The following is a 17,482-nucleotide window of genomic DNA, read 5'->3' as shown; positions in this document are numbered from 1 at the left end:
GTAAGGTTATGAATTTTGATTTAAGTTCAACGGAAAGTTTACTTGGTTAGGATAGATTTAGGTTCAACAGAAAGTTTTTTGATTTCACATTGTATAAAAAAAAGAAAAAAGTCCATGAACAAATAGATTCGATTTTAAGGATTTCTGATTTCCCATTAGATATAAAACTCCATTAACAAAACAAAAGAAACATATTTCCATTGAAGATGAAGAATTGGTGTAATGAAGGGAGAAGTAGGAAGCTCAGAAGCCAAGCGTAACAAGAGGATTTCATCGAGGAACCAACACAGAGTTGGCTCTTCTTACATGTTAGCTGCTCATCACTGCGACTACATTCCATCAATCCAACTCTCACAATTCCTTCGACATACAAAATCATCACCGCAGGCAATATAAGTTTTAAAGCATATCTAAATGTGGACAGTTTTTTGTATCATGAAATAATGCAAGAAATTCCATGGGTCTTCAAACCGGCCAATTTCATATAGGCTCCAAGCGGCAGTCAGGTTGCCATCGTAACTGGCACCTGCTGCTGACTCGTATGGAGCCATCACAGCAGCAATCAGAAGAAACCACTACATAAAAAATAAAAAAAAATCACGCTAACACACAGGTACTTCGAATCACGGCACGAAGAGCAATCTAACAGAGGCAGATTAATCACAGAGGATGATAGAAGAAATTTTATCACCATCGGCAGATTGAAACATCAACTACGCGAACGAGCCGCCGATTTATATCATCCACCTTCGGTGGGCATGTACGGACGCATAGCGAACTGAAGTAAACATGGCGGCGACGATATATATTTATAGAGCGAGCAGTTAACAAAACCCTAGCCCTAAAGACTAACAAAATATGTGTATTTGCTATCAAGGGCATTAGTTAATCTTAATTACGTTCTGGCACAAATGCAAATTCGAGAGAGAGATTCGGTAATCGGTGGTATGTATATTATTCAATAAATAAAATTCGGAAAGTTTGGTGGCTTAAAAGCGGGTTTTGGTGAATAGCGCTTTCGATGTCTTCAATTGCACCGCCTCTTTGAAAGCAATGGATGAGACTGCTCTACATAAGCCCCTTCTTCTTAACTTACAGAAAAAAATCATTTTGCAATATCGTATTCCGTCGGGATCGGCCGATCCAGAATATTGGTCAGATGGCTCAGTTAGCAAGGAACGCCGGTCGCCTGCTCACCCAGGCGGCGACGCCGCACCACCACCGCTCCGCCCTGGCGTCTATTTACACCAGCCGCGCGTCTTTCGCGGCATCCTCTTCGGCGCCCCCCACGCCGTACGCTCCCTCTCCTCCTCCGTCGACATCGTCGCCCCCCGGGTTATCTAAGGCGGCGGAGTTCGTGATCTCGAAGGTCGATGACCTCATGAATTGGGCCCGCCGCGGCTCGATTTGGCCGATGACTTTTGGACTGGCCTGTTGCGCCGTGGAGATGATGCATACCGGCGCTGCGCGCTACGATTTGGATCGGTTTGGAATTATTTTCAGGCCTAGCCCTAGGCAGTCGGATTGCATGATTGTTGCTGGAACTCTCACCAATAAGATGGCGCCTGCCCTTCGCAAGTGAGTTTATTTATTTTTTATTTTTTGCTCGTATGTGGCTATTACATATGCTATAAATTTTGATGCTTGTTAAATTTCTTCCGCTGGGATGTAAATTCTCGACCTTGCAATTAATTTTTCTGCATATGTTCTGGGAATACGAATTTAGGGTTTTAGATGTTGTTCCTCTTTCCTTTGTTAATTCGTTTGTAGATGCCTTATGTGGTGCACCCAAGTAGAACATATTATGATGAGTAATCAATATGGAAGGCAAACTTAAAAAATTTATCAGCAATACTATGAATCGAGGTGGATGAATGTTTTTGTTCTATATTCAATTTCTGTATGCATTGGCTTAAAAGATTGCAATCCACCCAAGCACGGTAAACAATGAACTAGTCAATTGTCCCCCCATCTATTTGACAGCACCCGCTTCCACAAACAAACATAGTAAATCAGTAAGTATTATGTACAGACATGAACACACACCATAGTTTCAGCATTGCAGTTCCCTCAGCTGTTGGAAGGCTATTTCTTTAGCAGTTTTATCGAGTGAATCTCTTAACTGTTTTTAAGATTGTATTAACCTAGTATTTTGGTAAACTGATTCATGTTTCTAGGTTAAAATCACTTGATGCAAATAAAAGAACCTTCAAAGTTATCCTTGTAATATCTCCTGAGGTATAGTAATATAAATATAAATAAGCTACTGCTGCATCTGCTTCGTCCGGAATTGATAGTCTTTTAAGAAGACTCTCAAAGTGATGGTTTCAAAAAAAGAGTTGACTTGTGTTAGAAAGACTAGTTATTGTTGTCATTCGAAACTGGTTTCTTTGAAATGTGTAAATTTTAAAATGATCAACCTTAAGGTTTAATCTAAGTCATGTTGCACTTGCCTGAAAATTCTTGTCTCGAATATGTGCTGTTTGGAAACAAGTGTCACATTACGGGAGCATTGCTATGCAGCCTATGCTGAGTATTAAGGAATCCAGTAATGTGGCAATCTTTAATGCTTCTATGTTTGGAAAATGTTTCATGTCTAAACACTCTTTACTCCCTCATACATTGGCAGAGTTTATGACCAAATGCCTGAACCAAGGTGGGTTATATCCATGGGAAGCTGTGCCAACGGTGGTGGTTACTACCACTACTCATATTCTGTTGTCCGAGGCTGTGACAGGATTGTTCCTGTGGACATCTATGTTCCGGGGTGCCCACCAACTGCCGAGGCCCTTCTCTACGGACTGCTTCAACTGCAGAAGAAGATCAACAGGCGCAAGGATTTCCTTCATTGGTGGACCAAGTGAAGAACACTGTTGGGTGTTATTTGTTGCTTGTTTGTGACAGAATAATCAAACTTGTTGTAGACATCATCACAGCATTGTTGCTTATGTTTTCTGTCATATAACTTACGAGGACCCTTCCCCGTTTCCAGGGCTGTTTTATGGATTTCGATTGTGTTGTGTTCAATTGAATAAGAATGCCTGGTTATATAAAAACTTGTATCAAGGAGAGGTTAAAACTCTTTCTAAGAGCGTGAATCTTTTCTTATCTTCTTGGTGTGCCATTGTGATTTCAGGGTTGGTCCTGAGATTAAAGTATTAAGACATTATATTTTATTCTTCTTTCGCTTGTTATGTTGTGTGGTCTGAGCTCTCTCTATTACCTTGATCTCTATCCTACCTCACATGCCCAGTGTGTGTATATAAGAGTATGTTTTATTTGCCCATTGGGTTGGCACTTGGCAGTGGCAAGTGCAGTGCAGGGGATTTATTGTTTTTGTTTCTTATTGGAAACTATTAAAAAATACTCAGTGGGGGGAATAGTCATTTTTAAATTATTTATTACTTCCAGAAAGTGGAAACTGGAAAGAAGTCCACACATTAAATCCAAATTATTTATTATAAGTTTCTTCCTCGAAGAATTGTAAAATTCAAATTATTTATCCGTTAGGCACTGTCCCTCCCTCCCCGCACTGTCGCTCTTTCCTCTTCTCTTATATTTTAGGGTTTTAAAATTTTGGTTTTAAACCCTAAAATTCGTTCCTGCGAAAAATCTCAACCAAATTCTTCCAGCCGAACTCATCTTACAGCTGAATCCCTCCCAATTCCTCCAATTATGAACCCTCCTGTTCAGAATTTGGAATCCATGCTGAGAGAATCTATCAAGCACTTTTTGACGTCGTTCCAGAATGGGGGCTCTGATTTCTCGGCGTTCGAGTCGATTTTCTTCCGCTTAATCCAAACAATGCTCGATCCCCCTCTTGAAACATCTTGGTTTTATTCTGCTGTCACTTTCCACGCCGCGAAGTTGGACCAACATAGCAACCCTTCCGCCAGGTTGCTCAGAGTAAAAGATTTGATGAAGTTTCTCGTTTCATGTTCTAATTTGAGCAGCGCTTCGAAAAAGATTGCGCTGCTTGCACCCGTTGTGTGCGAGGTGTACAGCATCGTCCGTGATTGTAGGAAGGGTGTGCCGTTCGTGGAAACGGAGGTCAACAACTTGGTAGATAATATTGTCAACTATGTTACCATGTCTGCTGGGGTTCACGCTTTTGGAGATGAGGATATTGAGAGTGATAATGTAGTTTGTTTCGATGAGTTGGTTCGGGTTTGGGTAGCTGATCGAGGTGGTGGAGAGTGTGTCTTTGAAGAAAATTTAAAGGTATTCTTCCCCCTTTTGACTGACGGAACTTTGAAGGCGATTGATGCAAAGTGTAGCATAAGGGACTTAGTCGGGATTGTCCTGTGCGAAGTGTTCTTTCTCAAGCTGTACCTGTCGTTAAGGTCGGGGATGCACTCGGAGGACATCCTGAAAGATACTCAAACTCAGGTGGCTCAGAGTATCAAGGGGTTCCGAAATTGCAACTTCTTAGGTACATTATTTTATTTTATTATCGACTAACTACATAATGTTCTATGTAAACAGGAGAATAGTATCTGCTTTATTATTATTATTTGGTCGCCTTAAGTTTATTTTCCAATGCATAAGGCTTTCTTTGTTGTTTGGCGGTTTCCAAGTGGTGTGTGTTTAGTAATATTGCATGCCCACAATCACATTATCAGCTCAGAGCAAGTATTTTTACACTACCTAGAAAGCTTTTGATTCCTCTGCAATGTTATATGTTTCGAATGCCTGTTCATTTTTTTTTACTTTGAATATCTTAGGGCTTATTTTTCTGTAAGAGAACCATGCCTCATGGTAGAGATCAAAACTGTTAACTATGTATTCTGTATTCAGAGGAAGATGACTACCGAGTGGTGTCTTTGGGGGTTCATACCTTGAACATTAAGGGAGGGACTATGAATTAGATGCTATTTTTATTCTTTTGGGATATTTCTTTCCTGCTTTCAGTAATGATTTCACGAAAAATTTATTGTGCAATCAGACATGTTGCTGAGGTTTTTATGAAGAAAATTCTTATATTTTGGGTTTATCCTAAATCCCTCCAAGAAAATGTTTTTTTTTTTTTCTTTTTTTTTTGAGTAAGTAGTTTATAATGAGGATTTTCTGAAACTGAACTATCTTGGTGGGAATATTTTTACCCCCTTTTTTCCTATCTGTCTGTGTTTAGGCTTAAGTTCCGAGGACACAATATCATCCCTGCTCCTTTCAATTGAGCATTGTTGTACCCATTTAAAGTAGTTCGTTGAGCAGATTATCGTATCTTCTCAAACAATATTACTCTCTGCTTCTTTCTGAAACAATGTTTTACAGAATGCAACTATGCGAGGCATTAACCCCAAATGAACATCCATCCAATAATAGCTTGATCCAGTACTTTGGAGATGATTTGTGTTTGCAGCCCATATGCTATGAAGCTTAGCCAATTGGGATGTCAAATTGTGTGTCGAATTTTGTTTTTATATATTACTTCCAAGATAGAATCAGCTTACTTGCCACACAGGTGAAACCATGCCTTGAACTGATTTAGTTTATACATTCTCTGATGGAATGATGCTTCTCACCAGTTATGCTTCTCAAAATGCTTTTGGAGCCCAACTTGCCCTTGACAGATTTATTGGTACGTTTGTCCTCATTTCCGCTAGAAGCTCATGCCCACTCTACTTTTTATAAAGCATATAATATTATTAAGTTAATTCTTCAATCGCTGCAGAACTCCGAGGATGCAATTCCCCTGCGCAAGGTGCTATATGATGCTGTAATGTTTGCTGATTATTCATTTTATTCTGGAAGTTTGGTCCAGTCGACTGACAAGCACCCCGAAAGGTTTGCACTTGTATGGCTGTTAGTCGCTGACCGTGCCTTACAGTTTGCTAGGTATTCGACGACCCCTAAAGAACCAGCATTAGTAAATAGCTCTGCACTATCACGACAGTATGATTATGTGAAATTTGTCTATCTCACAGGGCGACAAGTGACGAAACAAGGACCCTTTCTTACCTCAATACCTTCTGCAATTCTGCAATGGTGGCTGAGTTAACTAAGTGGGCGAGTATTCAAACTCAAACTATGAATCGTAACATTAGACCCAACATTTCAACTCCCAACACTTTAATCAGTGAGTTGATTCTTGAACTTCTCTTGCATCATTTCATTGATCTTATTAGAGATTTTTATCTTAAAAAAGAACTCGGGTGCACATATTATTCGAACATCGTACATATTGTGTTTTCAGAGTGGCTGCTGCTCCTCGAAGCTCAAGGGATTCGAGTGTTTGATCACAGTATATCGGCCATTCATTCAATATCAGAGATTGGCGAGTCACCCGATCTGCTCCATAGAAACAATCATAAGAAAAACACCGCGTGCCATGAAACAGATGCTGCAAACAAGGACCAAGAAATGGTTGACCTGTCCGGAAATGGCATCCCACCTTCTAACCGCTCGCCAATCGCACAACCCGAGATGGGGAGAAAACGCAAAGAGTCTCTTGGTGGTGGTCTGCACGATTCGCCTGTCAAGCAGATCAAACTCGGCTTCTATGGAAACTCTCTCGGCGAAAAGTTGTCACCTTTTTCTCCGGACAACAGATTGCCCTGCGGGGTTGAGGTCAAGAGCGTCGGAGGCGACGAAGATATGGAACTCGTAGGATGATTTAGTAAGGTCATACATACCTCAACATCCTCATGTATTAATACTACATCCTTGCTCTAGATTCTAACCCCCCAACCCCTTTGATGATCATCAAAAAATGCAAACACTATGTGATAACCCCCGAAGTGAAATCAAAATCAAAATTGAAATTGAAATCGAAATCGAAGTTAAAATCACTAGGTGCATGGTTTCTTTGATCCATTTTTCTTGATCATAATTATTGTTTTTAAAGCATGGTCCGTAGTAGCAGCATTGAAGAAAGTTCCAAAAAGTGTACGTAGAAAATTGCTTGCCAGGCTAGGCAGGAGTAGTTGTAACGTCGTCGGGATGCTGTCCTAATAATTTATCGTATTAAAAAAATTTAAATGTATTTATGAAATAAAAAAGTGGAGACAACATTTATATGGTTGTGTGTGAATGTGATGGCAATAAATTAGAGGCGTGAAAGCAGCATCAGCACTTGGCCATGGATCATGAAATGCCACCAACCACCCTTCATTCATTTCATTTCAATTCACTCTTAAAACATTTATTTAATTATTGGCAATACTTATGGCTTATTATTACATCATTTTATTTATCGTTAGTTCCTATCCATACATACGATTGTCGGTGAGTCCAACGAATATTATTTTTCATTACCAGTTTGATTCGCCTGAAACTTTTTTATTCTTTTATTTAATAAAACTAAAAAAAAAAAAAAAAATATCGATCCATCACCGACACCTCCTACCTATTTCTACCTTTACATTAATTGTCGTCACATTTTTATACAGGAAATTGCGACATTGCCAGTTAATGAAAAGTGGAAAATTGATTAAGTGATTGGATAGATTTTATTCTTTATTATTATTATTATTATTATTGGGGGGTAATGGGGGGTTTAGAAATTAAAATAATAGTATTATTATTTTATTACCAGGTTTATGAGTCTTACTTCTAAAATGTGTTGTACTGAGAGGCAATAATTGCTTTGATTGCAAGGATAACCACCAAAAATTGCTGACCTAATTGGGAACCTAATGCGATAATTTTGGTATGAGGATATACGTACACTTAAATACACATACACATGCAAATATATATATAGTGATTTACTTTGATATACATCCACAAATTGCTGAGATAATCTGTATGTGCTTTTATTAAATAAAGAACTAATATAGATATAAAGACAGATTCAAAGCATCCGTTATTATTATTATTATTATTTTTTAATATTTATTATTTACAGATCGCTAAAAGAAAAGGGGTTATGATTATTCAATCATTCTGCTGCTTAAATAGCTTTGTTGCAAACTATTTATTTCAATAAAGTAGATGAAATTTTATTTCTTTATTTAATATATAGTAGGATATATACTCAGCTACAAGTTTTATTGCCAAGAGTAATTAATAGTGAAATCCACACATTATCATTATTATTATTAGGTTGGGTGGCAGGTTATTGAGAGGACATTGGAACTTATGATGATGTACACTAGCAACTAAATTCTAGTCAAAGATTCCTAATTTATTTATTTATCTAGAAGCATGTGAATATATATACACATATATATGTCAACAAACTTATGCGCACACACACATATATATATATATATATATTCATCAATTTGTTGAATCATTGGAATTTAAAAAAAAGAAAAAAGAAAAAGAAAAGGGGTTTTTAATTGGAGATGAAAAAAAAAAAAAAAAAGAAAAAGAAAAGGGGTTTTTAATTGGAGATGAAAAAAAAGAAAAAGAAAAAGAAAAGGGGGAGTTACTTAGAGCAATAAATTATATAACACAATATTATGAGATGAATGAATTTCTTGCACTACACCACCAAACATGATTTTAACATGAAAGTGAAACCTCAAAGAGCAGCCATCAATGAGGTTAATGTAAGAAAAAGACACTCAACTCAAACGGAAAGGGATGTCTAAGTGTATTTGCATGCAAATAATTAATGTATTTTAAATGCTACCAATTGATATTCCAACTAAGTATCCTATGCAATATTTTGTGCCTTTAAGAAACACCCCCCACATTCTTTTCTTGCTTTTTTGACATAATAAATGACAGATTTTTCTATATGACTATAAAATAGAAATAAGACCTCCCAAATTTCAAGCACACTATGTGCATGCATTCTTGTCCTAATTAATTTTAGTGGTCACCCACTATAAATACAAGATGCATTGCACCCATTACTTTCATTGTATAAATATACAAGAAATACAACACACACAAATTTTTATGTATATATATATATATATATATCTTAAATGTGTTGGGTCATTGCATTTTCTCATTTAGAGAATATATTACGCAATAGAGAATTGTGACAAATTTTGATATCACTTATTATAAATATGGTAAGTACGATTTATTATTCCCTTTCTTAAATCTTTGAAATTTTATTTGAGTAACACTAATTTAGACAAACGATTTTTATGTTTTGTTTTTTACATATAGTTGGGGCAAAGGGTAAAGGTGGAAAAGAAATCCACTAAAAGGGGAAGAAAACAGGATAAAAGAGACGAGGACATTCCTGTCATTTCACATCCAATATTGTCGGCCTCTACCCTATCCATCTGCGTCGCTGGGTTCGGATCCGACCCATTTCCCTTTAAAGTCCGACCCGAAACTAAAATCGTCGGTGACTCAGTGAACGTTGGGCTCGACTCACTATTCATATATATATACATACAAAGATACATGTGTATGTATTCAAATATATATATGATGAGAGAGAGAGAGAGAGAGGAGAAGAGAGGTGAGGGTGAGGTGGATTGGTATATAGCTGTGGATGCCAAATCCAAGGCTTCTTGAATTTTGAGAGAGAGGGACAGAGAAAGCAAATAGTAATAGGTAATAATAACAATAATAATAATAATAATAATAAACAGTAACAATTAGAGAGAGAAAGTGAAGTGCAATGGCGGACTCCAGCGATTCTGTCTCCGTCGATATGGAGTCCACCCCTCTCGCCGGAAAGGTCAAACTCTACCCATGTTCATATTGTTTCTATACTTCATATACCTGTTGTGTATTTTGCGTCGCTGTGGCTGTGGAAATTTGTCCTCATGGGGAATACTGTGAATGTATATCTAGTTGAAGTAGATTCTTAGAGCTGCATTTTGTGCAATGTTACGCGATTTCAATTTCTTGGAGGGTTTCCTATGAAAAGATAATAAGTTGTTGATTTTCCCTCAAGTTATTGCACTGCGGATTTTGGGGGTGGGAAAGGATATTTTTTAAGGCAATCGTTTTTCCTTTTTTTCTCGTTTATTTGTAGATTGAGTTGCAATCGCGATTTCGTGAATGAAGTTCCAGATTTCGTGGTATAATCTTATTCAGCAATTTTGCTAATTTGGGGATTCGATTTTATTACTTTTTACATATCAATTTTAGCAGTTTCAGTTTCAGTTGCTGTTGGTTTTCTTTTGTATTTCTTTCGGTTTGATTTTCCCCATTTGTGCTGCTTTTGAGTTATGATGGTTTTCAATTGAATTTGTTGAAACTTTTTTTTTTTTTTCTTATGGTTTGATATATATATTCATATATATATATATATATATTTCTGTATATTTGTTGTTTTTCTTCCCAATGTAAACTTGGAATATTCAGCTGCTTACACATTTTGTGATTAATCTTTACTGCCCGGCTTACTTTTACTTTTTATGTGACTAACTACGAGATAACTTTTTGTAATGGCTTCAGGAGCATATTGTGAATACTCGCAGTGGTTCTGTGTCCGTTGCTGTTTTCGGGGATCATGACAAACCTGCCCTTATCACATATCCTGACTTGGCTTTGAACTGTAAGCAAACCACACTTTAATTTACACCAAATGTATTTACCCAACTCCTAATTCGACGATACGTAATTAAACTTGCTCTCCTACACTGGTTGTTGCATTTTGTTTATAGCTTCACCTAGAAAATATCTCCTCTGAATACTGTGTTTAAAATATAATAAGATTTTCCCATTTGAATTGTTCCTACTCATTCTGGAATCGGGAAAAACCCTCATGGACAGTAATCTTTTCGAGTTAATCTACAGTAATCTCTCAAGTTACTCCCTCGATAAAATTTACCAATCTTGTAGCATTGTGTCGGCTGCATCTTGAAGGGTTTCTATTGTTTATCTTTTTGTGGGGAAAAAGAAGAAGAAAAGAAATTACTCATAGTAATGAAGTCTAATGCACATGTGATTTCTTAAAAGTGACATTGACATTTAACCCCATTGTCTGCATGCCACCAAACAGATATGTCATGTTTCCAAGGATTGTTCTTTTGTCCAGAAGCATTTTCTCTTCTTCTCCACAACTTCTGCATCTACCACATCAGCCCCCCAGGTCATGAGGTCGGTAACTACTACAACATCTAAATATTCATCAAGTGGTTCCGGCTTTGTCGCCACAATGTGATATGCTTTCGATTCGGCTGTTTCTTATCTGGTCTCCTGTCAAGGATTATTGCAGTTGGGAGCAGATATCCCTGATCCTGATGAACCTGTGTTATCTATTGATGATTTAGTGGATCAGATCGCTGAAATACTCGACTACTTCGGGTAATTACAGCATTAGTAATATTTGCCTAATCATGCTGCTGGTTTCCCCTAATTATTCCTGTCGCACCGATTTCACTTGTTTCCTTGGAAATTTTGTGTGTGCATAAATTCTGCCACCAAATGAATCTCATCGTATTCTTTCCATTCTTTAGGCCATCAAATACATGATAATTTACATGTTAAGTTGAAATAATCTATGACAGATGTGCTAACTATCTTTCTTACCCCTAGACTCGGTGCAGTGATGTGCCTGGGTGTAACTGCTGGGGCTTATATTCTTACTCTCTTTGCGGTAATTCATTATCCTTATGCTGATTTTCTCTGCACATTTTTACCATTTTAGATCTTTATATATATCTGCTATCTGTATATTGCAGATAAGGCACTCGGAACGTGTTATGGGTCTTATTCTTGTTTCCCCTCTGTGCAAAGCACCATCGTGGACTGAATGGTTACGTAACAAGGTACGTTACTTTGTTCTTGTTTCATGAACACATCCAGGCTGTGTAAATTATCGACATGGAAGTTTTCAAATGTGTAAGGGAGCTTTTTATGTGCCAGGTGATGTCAAATTTGCTTTACCTTTGTGGTATGTGTGGCATTGTAAAGGAGATGTTGCTCATGCGCTACTTCAGCAAGGTGTGTATGGAAAAGACAATTTATGACATGATTTACTCATTTTCGTGTTCGTGAGCTTATAATTTTCTAATGGTTCTACAGGAAGTCCGCGGCAGTGTGGACATACCCGAATCAGATCTTGTTCAATCATGTCGAAGAGTAAGCTTCTAGCTCCAAACCATTTCAAAACAACATATCTGCCATCGGTCTAAGTTTAACCAAATTTGTTTGTTGATTTGCAGCTGTTGAGTGAGAGGCAGAGTCCCAACGTGATGCGATTCCTTGAAGCAATTAATGGGTATTTATTTTCATTCATTATCATACCAAAAGTAAAAATCAAAGTGTAGTTTGTTTTGTATTATTGTGTTGTGTTGTTTCCAATAATTTCTACGGCTGCTGCTCGGCAGGAGACCAGACATCACTGACGGCTTAAGAAGACTGCAATGTCGATCCTTGATTTTTGTTGGAGAAAACTCTCCATTCCATTCAGAAGCACTTCATATGACCTCAAAACTAGATAGGAGATTCAGTGCCTTGGTAGAGGTAATCTATTTTGCCTGCTTGCTTCTGCTAATGTCAATGGCATTTCATTTGCAGGCAATTCTTATGGATATTATAATTTGGGCTTCGGCGCAGGTCCAAGCGTGTGGCTCGATGGTCACCGAAGAACATCCTGATGCCATGCTGATTCCATTAGAATATTTCCTGATGGGATTCGGGTTCTTCAGGCCATCTCAGTTCAATGTAAGCCCCAGAAGCCCATTAAGCCCGACCTGCATTTCCCCGGAGCTGTTCTCGCCCGAAAGCATGGGGTTGAAGCTGAAACCAATCAAGACAAGGATCGAGGGACAAGTTTGAGGATGCCCAGATTTTTGTAATTTAAGATTGCTCGTACTGCTCGATTGCCTGAAGAATCCCCTCCCTATACTGGAAAAATTACTACAGGAGGAGGCTTGTAGATAATAAAGATAACCAGACACCAATAAATTTAGCAGAATGGAAGCAAGCAGAGGGAGGAGATGAGATAGAAAGGGGGAAAGGATGATATATACTAGGCTTAGAGGTATGAAACTTTTAATTCTTTTTTTTACCTTTTCCCACTTGTAATTTCACTGTTTTTGTTGGGAGCTTAGTGAGTGCTCTATATACACATACACCTCATGGCATTCTTAAAATTATTTTGCATAGACAAAAGAGATATAATAAAAGAGGCCAGGTTCATCCATGTTCTTGCTGAAATTGGAACCCAGGAATGTACAGTTGAATGGATATTGTCCAAAATGAACTGAATTCATTGTTCTACTGCATAATACTAGTACTAGTATGTAATAATAATACTAATACTAGGTCAGTTGATTGGTAATATATCTTCTTTTCTCAAAGCTCTGTTGATGCCACTGGGTGAAGCCATCGTTGCCGTTGAGGTTGTTTTCTTCTTCTTCATTACAATGCTCATTTCTTCTCATTTCTTCTACTCATCTCCGCATACATTTCCTCTATCATCGGCTTCCACAGTCGGACACGCGCATTAATAAACCAATTCGACACCTGGTGTCGGAAAGTCGATGAAAACTAGAACATCTTTTCATGAAAGGTTCTTATGGCATGAGATCATAGTTTGTACCTGGCTCCTTGTCAAGCCACTTTTCAGGGCGAGCAAATGCTTCTCTGTATCTTTCGGATACCTGAAATTTCGAAGAATGCTATATACTCTAAGAATCGGGATTTTATTATATTATTACAAGACGAGGTTACTCACGGATGCAAGAAATTTTGGTACATCCATTGCCTCAAAACAGAGACGGATCTTTCGGGCAGTCCTCTTTGTGGCTTCCATAGTTGATGATAATCCTTCTTCTTCAGCAGAGCCCACTGCTTCTCGTCGGGCTGCGGTATTTCGTGTTCGGTAAAGTTTGGTCCAACGGCGAGAATGTGGCAGCTGATTTTCTCCCGCAAGTTTTTGTACATGAGGGAAAGTGTGGGGAGGGCGAAGTGGGCGTGTAGATTGGGGTCTAATTCGGTTACGGCGTGGAATGCCGAGACGACAGTGTGGATTTCATCTAAGAATTGGCTGTGCTGATCATCAACCTGAATTGATCAAGAAAGGGTAATGACAATCTGTATGGATGAAGCAGATAGAGCAGTTCTTGACAATAGTATATTTATATATAGATGGTACCAGTTGGAGTAAAGACATGAGATGTTTCTTCTTGGATTGGGCATCTCGTGAATCTTGAGAGAGGTTGTTGTGCTGAGATTGTCGGAGGCTATAACTCATCTGATCGAAATTTTGGAGGGTGAAGCAAGCAATTTCAGCTAAGATTTCCTGCATTGCAGGGAGATACTTTGATCCCGACAATGATGACTGCGGCGCGGCGGCATCGCTGTTGCTGCTGCTGCTGCAAGATGCATGGTGATAATTATAATTCATGTTGTCGAACGTGGCCAGATTGGTGTGGACAGCAGCAGCAGTAGCAGGTTTTGGAGAATATAAGGAAAGGGGAATAGCGAGGATGTCCTGATGTGTGCCGCCATTCCAAAATTCATCATGTAGAAAGGGCGAAGGAAACTCGGCCATGGGAGCATTCTGGGTTTGCCTGAAAAGTGAATCAGCAGCAAAGCCATGGAGGGACAGGGAAGGATATATGGCTACTGCTTGCAACGAGTCGTCGTCGTCATCTGTCAGGACAGGGTTTGGTCCGTTTGCGTATGATGATTGCATATTGGTCGGAGAATCAAGATTGTCTGCAACCAGAAAGCAAGCAAGCTAGCTTCTTGGGAAGAAAAAGCAACATAATGAATCATAAAATAGAACAGCACATGCTACAAAAAAAGACCTTACCAGGTAGGGCTTCAGTTTCCTTTTTCTTTTTTTGTTTTAGAGTTTGCAGAAAGCAAACCTTGTCATGATGATGATCTTAATCCCTGAAGAAGGAATTAGGAATATTTCCATAAATTCCGGGCAGAACCGCAGGTTTCCCTTGAAAGAAAATGGCAAGAGGTAGGCATCTGATCTCTCAGCATATATGTATTAATATTAATGTATGTATAAGGAACTGATATTAATATAGCTATGGCAGAGCATTGTTTTATCAATCGGGAAGAAGAAGTACTAGTATATGTGTATGTGTATGTGTGGGAGGGGAGGGAAATTATTGGTTACCCTTTCCTTTCTTGCTGAACAGTGTGGAAATCAAATAATAGCCAATATAAATAAGCCCCCGTAAGTTTTTAACCTTTTTATCGTAAAGGAACAAATCAGGGAAAAAGGTAACAAGTCAACTGCAATTCAGCAAAAGTAAGGTGACACAAGCACAACCATTCTGTAAAAAAAAACCTCTACAAGAAATAATAAATGCTGGGGTGGGGGGCAATAAAGTGAGTAGTTGTGCTCTTTTTACCTTACAAGATAGATAAGTAAAAGAAAAACAAAAGTGGGATTTCATCCAAGAATCCAAAGCCCAAGAAACTGAGGAATTCAGAGCCAAGATTCACCATCATCATCATCATCATCTGTTCCATTGATGAGAGAGTTGTTACTAACCAGAGGGTTATCTCATTTGTTGGCTGCACTCAAGATACAAAGGGCCATGGGATGCGAGTAAAAGTAGGGACTTGTTGAAAAGCAGGCAGGGAGGAGGTGTAATTAAAATGTAATGGGCCTGGATGAGGGTCAGAATGTAGGGACGACATAGTCATCAATATCATAGTCCGATAGTGTAGTCGTAGATGGATGGATGGATAGGTAAGATCAATTTCAATAAATGTGGGCGTATTTAATACACTAGAAAAAGAATCCACACCATACATACCATACCAGACCAGACCAGTTACTACCATTATTATTAGATTACTTTCTGAGAGACAGAGTATCTATCTATCTGCTCTGCTCTGCTCTACCCCAAATTCAATCCAATGATGGTAATCACAATTAATTAACATTAATAAGGAAAAAAACGAAAGAAAGTAGTCGAGATTCTTCTTGTCACTCACTGGCCGTGCTGGTGTGGCAGAACAGGGCAGAAAGGAAAGGAAAGGATTTTCTTCTTTTTATCAGTGTAGTGTAGTGTAGTGTAATGTATCACCTCACGTCACCAGTCCATAGCATAGCATACCCCCTGGCAGGCAGGCAGGCAGGCAGAGATATATCTCAGTCTGAATCTGCTTTTATTTACTATTTAGAGCGTGTGACCAGAAAGCAGAGATATTGATGAGAAGAGAAGAGACGAGAGAGTGCAGAGGCAGCCAACAACTCAACTCATGATACTAGTACAATACAAACACAGAGACAATAGAGACACGGGTGTGTTTGTAATTGTAATATTGTATTGTGTGTACGGTTATGGATGGATCATAGCTGAAAACTGCAAGCATCACATAATACATATGCAATGCAAGCAACATATACAGTGATAGAGAGAGAGAGAGGGGGACAGTACCTATATATCTGTCTTGTCTTGTCCAGATATGATCTGTTGCATTTTATTACCACCATATCTTCTAATCTACCTAAACTATCTCAGTCTCAAACACCTCTTGTCATCATCGTCGCGCGCACTCGATCCGATCCGATCCCATCACATCAGATCCACTGGACTGGACTGGACTCCAGGACGGATAATGGAGATGGAGTGAGTGACATGATGATGATGGTGATGATATATAATGTTTGTATTTGTATCGTGTATTCAATTCAATGCAATGCAATGCGGGAGGAGGATACTCATACTCAATACTCCCTCCAAACTCACAAGCCCTGCCCTCTTCCATCCATCCTGGTAATTTCCTCCAATTAATTAATTCCAATCTATCTGTCTATCTGTGTGGTATCAGTATCAGTATCAGTATCAGTATATGCAAACCTAACCTCAAATGGTTTGTGCATGCCTTCAAACAATACATACATTACTACTATAGTACAGTCCCTCCCTCCCTATTCTGTATTCCCATCCTTTAATAACCCTTTCTTAAACAAATATCCACCAGTGAATCTCTGCGGGCATTCACTGCACTGCACTGCACTGCTGCTGCACCCTACTGTATGTTATGTAATGTAATGTAAGCTTTACTATTGGATTCACTGTGGCGCGGCGCTCTTTATGCAGCACTGCGTAATTAATAAATGTTTGTTTTAATATTGTTTGTTTGTAGAAGCAGAACTGGAACTGGAACTGGAACAGGAACAGGAACATTCCCTCTGTTCTGTTCTGTTCTGTTCTTATCTGATCTGATCTGCAGGGCAGTTTAATTTTACTATTATCAATCATTTCATTTCATTCATACCTAACTACTTACTTACCAAGCATTATAGCATATACCAATAGCACTCTCTCTCATTTCTGCGCAGTCCTGTCCTACTAATAATAAACTTACTTAATTATTGGGCCTCAATGAGTTGGGCTTTGTAATCGGCCGCTCAGACCCATTAACATTCAAATTAGGATGCCCCTCTACACTTGAACCTGGAATACTTAAATAACAAATTAATGAATAAAAATAGAAATAGGAATAGAGGAGATCCGTATGGTATAAGAAATGAGAATGCAGAATTTTCAAAGCTACTTCTCCCCACTCCACCCTCTATCAGACTTCACATCAGTCAGACCCCTCCGTTTTTTTCCTTTTTTCTTAAATATTTACTTATCCCAAGTCAACACACAACCAAAGTCACTCACGGTTTGAATTTTGGACT

At 38.5% G+C, this 17,482-nt stretch overlaps 4 protein-coding genes, 1 long non-coding RNA gene and 1 other non-coding gene across 9 annotated transcripts; 3 read left to right on the top strand and 3 right to left on the bottom strand.

The window, feature by feature from the left end:
- Positions 1 to 172: 172 nt before the first annotated feature.
- On the bottom strand, positions 173 to 899 carry LOC127265492 (uncharacterized). The gene is made up of 2 exons (XR_007841965.1): positions 692 to 899; positions 173 to 575 (listed from the first exon to the last, which is right to left on the bottom strand). It is a non-coding gene; the product is annotated as an uncharacterized LOC127265492 (long non-coding RNA).
- LOC127265777 (small nucleolar RNA R24) lies at positions 239 to 330 on the bottom strand. Its single transcript, XR_007842021.1, has one exon. It is a non-coding gene; the product is annotated as a small nucleolar RNA R24 (small nucleolar RNA).
- A 188-nt stretch (positions 900 to 1,087) lies between the features above and the next one.
- Positions 1,088 to 3,194, top strand: LOC127265490 (uncharacterized). The gene is made up of 2 exons (XM_051295303.1): positions 1,088 to 1,578; positions 2,630 to 3,194. The coding sequence occupies exons 1-2, from the start codon at positions 1,160 to 1,162 to the stop codon at positions 2,862 to 2,864; spliced, it is 654 nt and encodes a 217-aa protein (XP_051151260.1). The 5' UTR covers positions 1,088 to 1,159; the 3' UTR covers positions 2,865 to 3,194.
- A 295-nt stretch (positions 3,195 to 3,489) lies between these two features.
- LOC127265489 (uncharacterized) lies at positions 3,490 to 6,642 on the top strand. 2 transcript variants are annotated; one of them, XM_051295302.1, is made up of 5 exons: positions 3,493 to 4,432; positions 5,529 to 5,581; positions 5,675 to 5,838; positions 5,928 to 6,079; positions 6,197 to 6,642. In XM_051295302.1, exons 1-5 carry the CDS (start codon positions 3,676 to 3,678, stop codon positions 6,613 to 6,615), a joined length of 1,545 nt encoding a protein of 514 aa, XP_051151259.1. In that variant the 5' UTR covers positions 3,493 to 3,675; the 3' UTR covers positions 6,616 to 6,642. The 2 variants fall into 2 exon arrangements, with proteins under 2 accessions (XP_051151258.1, XP_051151259.1); XM_051295301.1 differs by having other exon boundaries at positions 3,490 to 4,432; positions 5,928 to 6,642.
- A 2,430-nt stretch (positions 6,643 to 9,072) lies between these two features.
- Positions 9,073 to 13,015, top strand: LOC127265593 (protein NDL2). 2 transcript variants are annotated; one of them, XM_051295465.1, is made up of 12 exons: positions 9,078 to 9,595; positions 9,896 to 9,941; positions 10,321 to 10,420; positions 10,868 to 10,965; positions 11,084 to 11,172; positions 11,404 to 11,464; positions 11,550 to 11,636; positions 11,734 to 11,811; positions 11,893 to 11,949; positions 12,033 to 12,088; positions 12,198 to 12,333; positions 12,427 to 13,015. In XM_051295465.1, the coding sequence occupies exons 4-12, from the start codon at positions 10,870 to 10,872 to the stop codon at positions 12,646 to 12,648; spliced, it is 882 nt and encodes a 293-aa protein (XP_051151422.1). In that variant the 5' UTR covers positions 9,078 to 9,595; positions 9,896 to 9,941; positions 10,321 to 10,420; positions 10,868 to 10,869; the 3' UTR covers positions 12,649 to 13,015. The 2 variants fall into 2 exon arrangements, with proteins under 2 accessions (XP_051151421.1, XP_051151422.1); XM_051295464.1 differs by lacking the exon at positions 9,896 to 9,941 and having other exon boundaries at positions 9,073 to 9,595.
- Positions 13,016 to 13,140: 125 nt separating this feature from the next.
- Positions 13,141 to 15,485, bottom strand: LOC127265594 (homeobox protein ATH1). 2 transcript variants are annotated; one of them, XM_051295467.1, is made up of 6 exons: positions 15,192 to 15,485; positions 14,633 to 14,715; positions 13,970 to 14,535; positions 13,550 to 13,878; positions 13,415 to 13,475; positions 13,141 to 13,338 (listed from the first exon to the last, which is right to left on the bottom strand). In XM_051295467.1, the coding sequence occupies exons 3-6, from the start codon at positions 14,510 to 14,512 to the stop codon at positions 13,243 to 13,245; spliced, it is 1,029 nt and encodes a 342-aa protein (XP_051151424.1). In that variant the 5' UTR covers positions 14,513 to 14,535; positions 14,633 to 14,715; positions 15,192 to 15,485; the 3' UTR covers positions 13,141 to 13,242. The 2 variants fall into 2 exon arrangements, with proteins under 2 accessions (XP_051151424.1, XP_051151423.1); XM_051295466.1 differs by lacking the exon at positions 15,192 to 15,485 and having other exon boundaries at positions 14,633 to 15,181.
- Positions 15,486 to 17,482: the final 1,997 nt, after the last annotated feature.

Source organism: Andrographis paniculata, unplaced genomic scaffold, assembly GCF_009805555.1.
Source record: "Andrographis paniculata isolate CXL003 unplaced genomic scaffold, ASM980555v1 Contig73END, whole genome shotgun sequence".
Taxonomy (NCBI): domain Eukaryota; kingdom Viridiplantae; phylum Streptophyta; class Magnoliopsida; order Lamiales; family Acanthaceae; genus Andrographis; species Andrographis paniculata.
The sequence above is the reverse complement of the archived record's forward strand: the minus strand, read 5'-3'. Positions and strand labels throughout refer to the sequence as shown.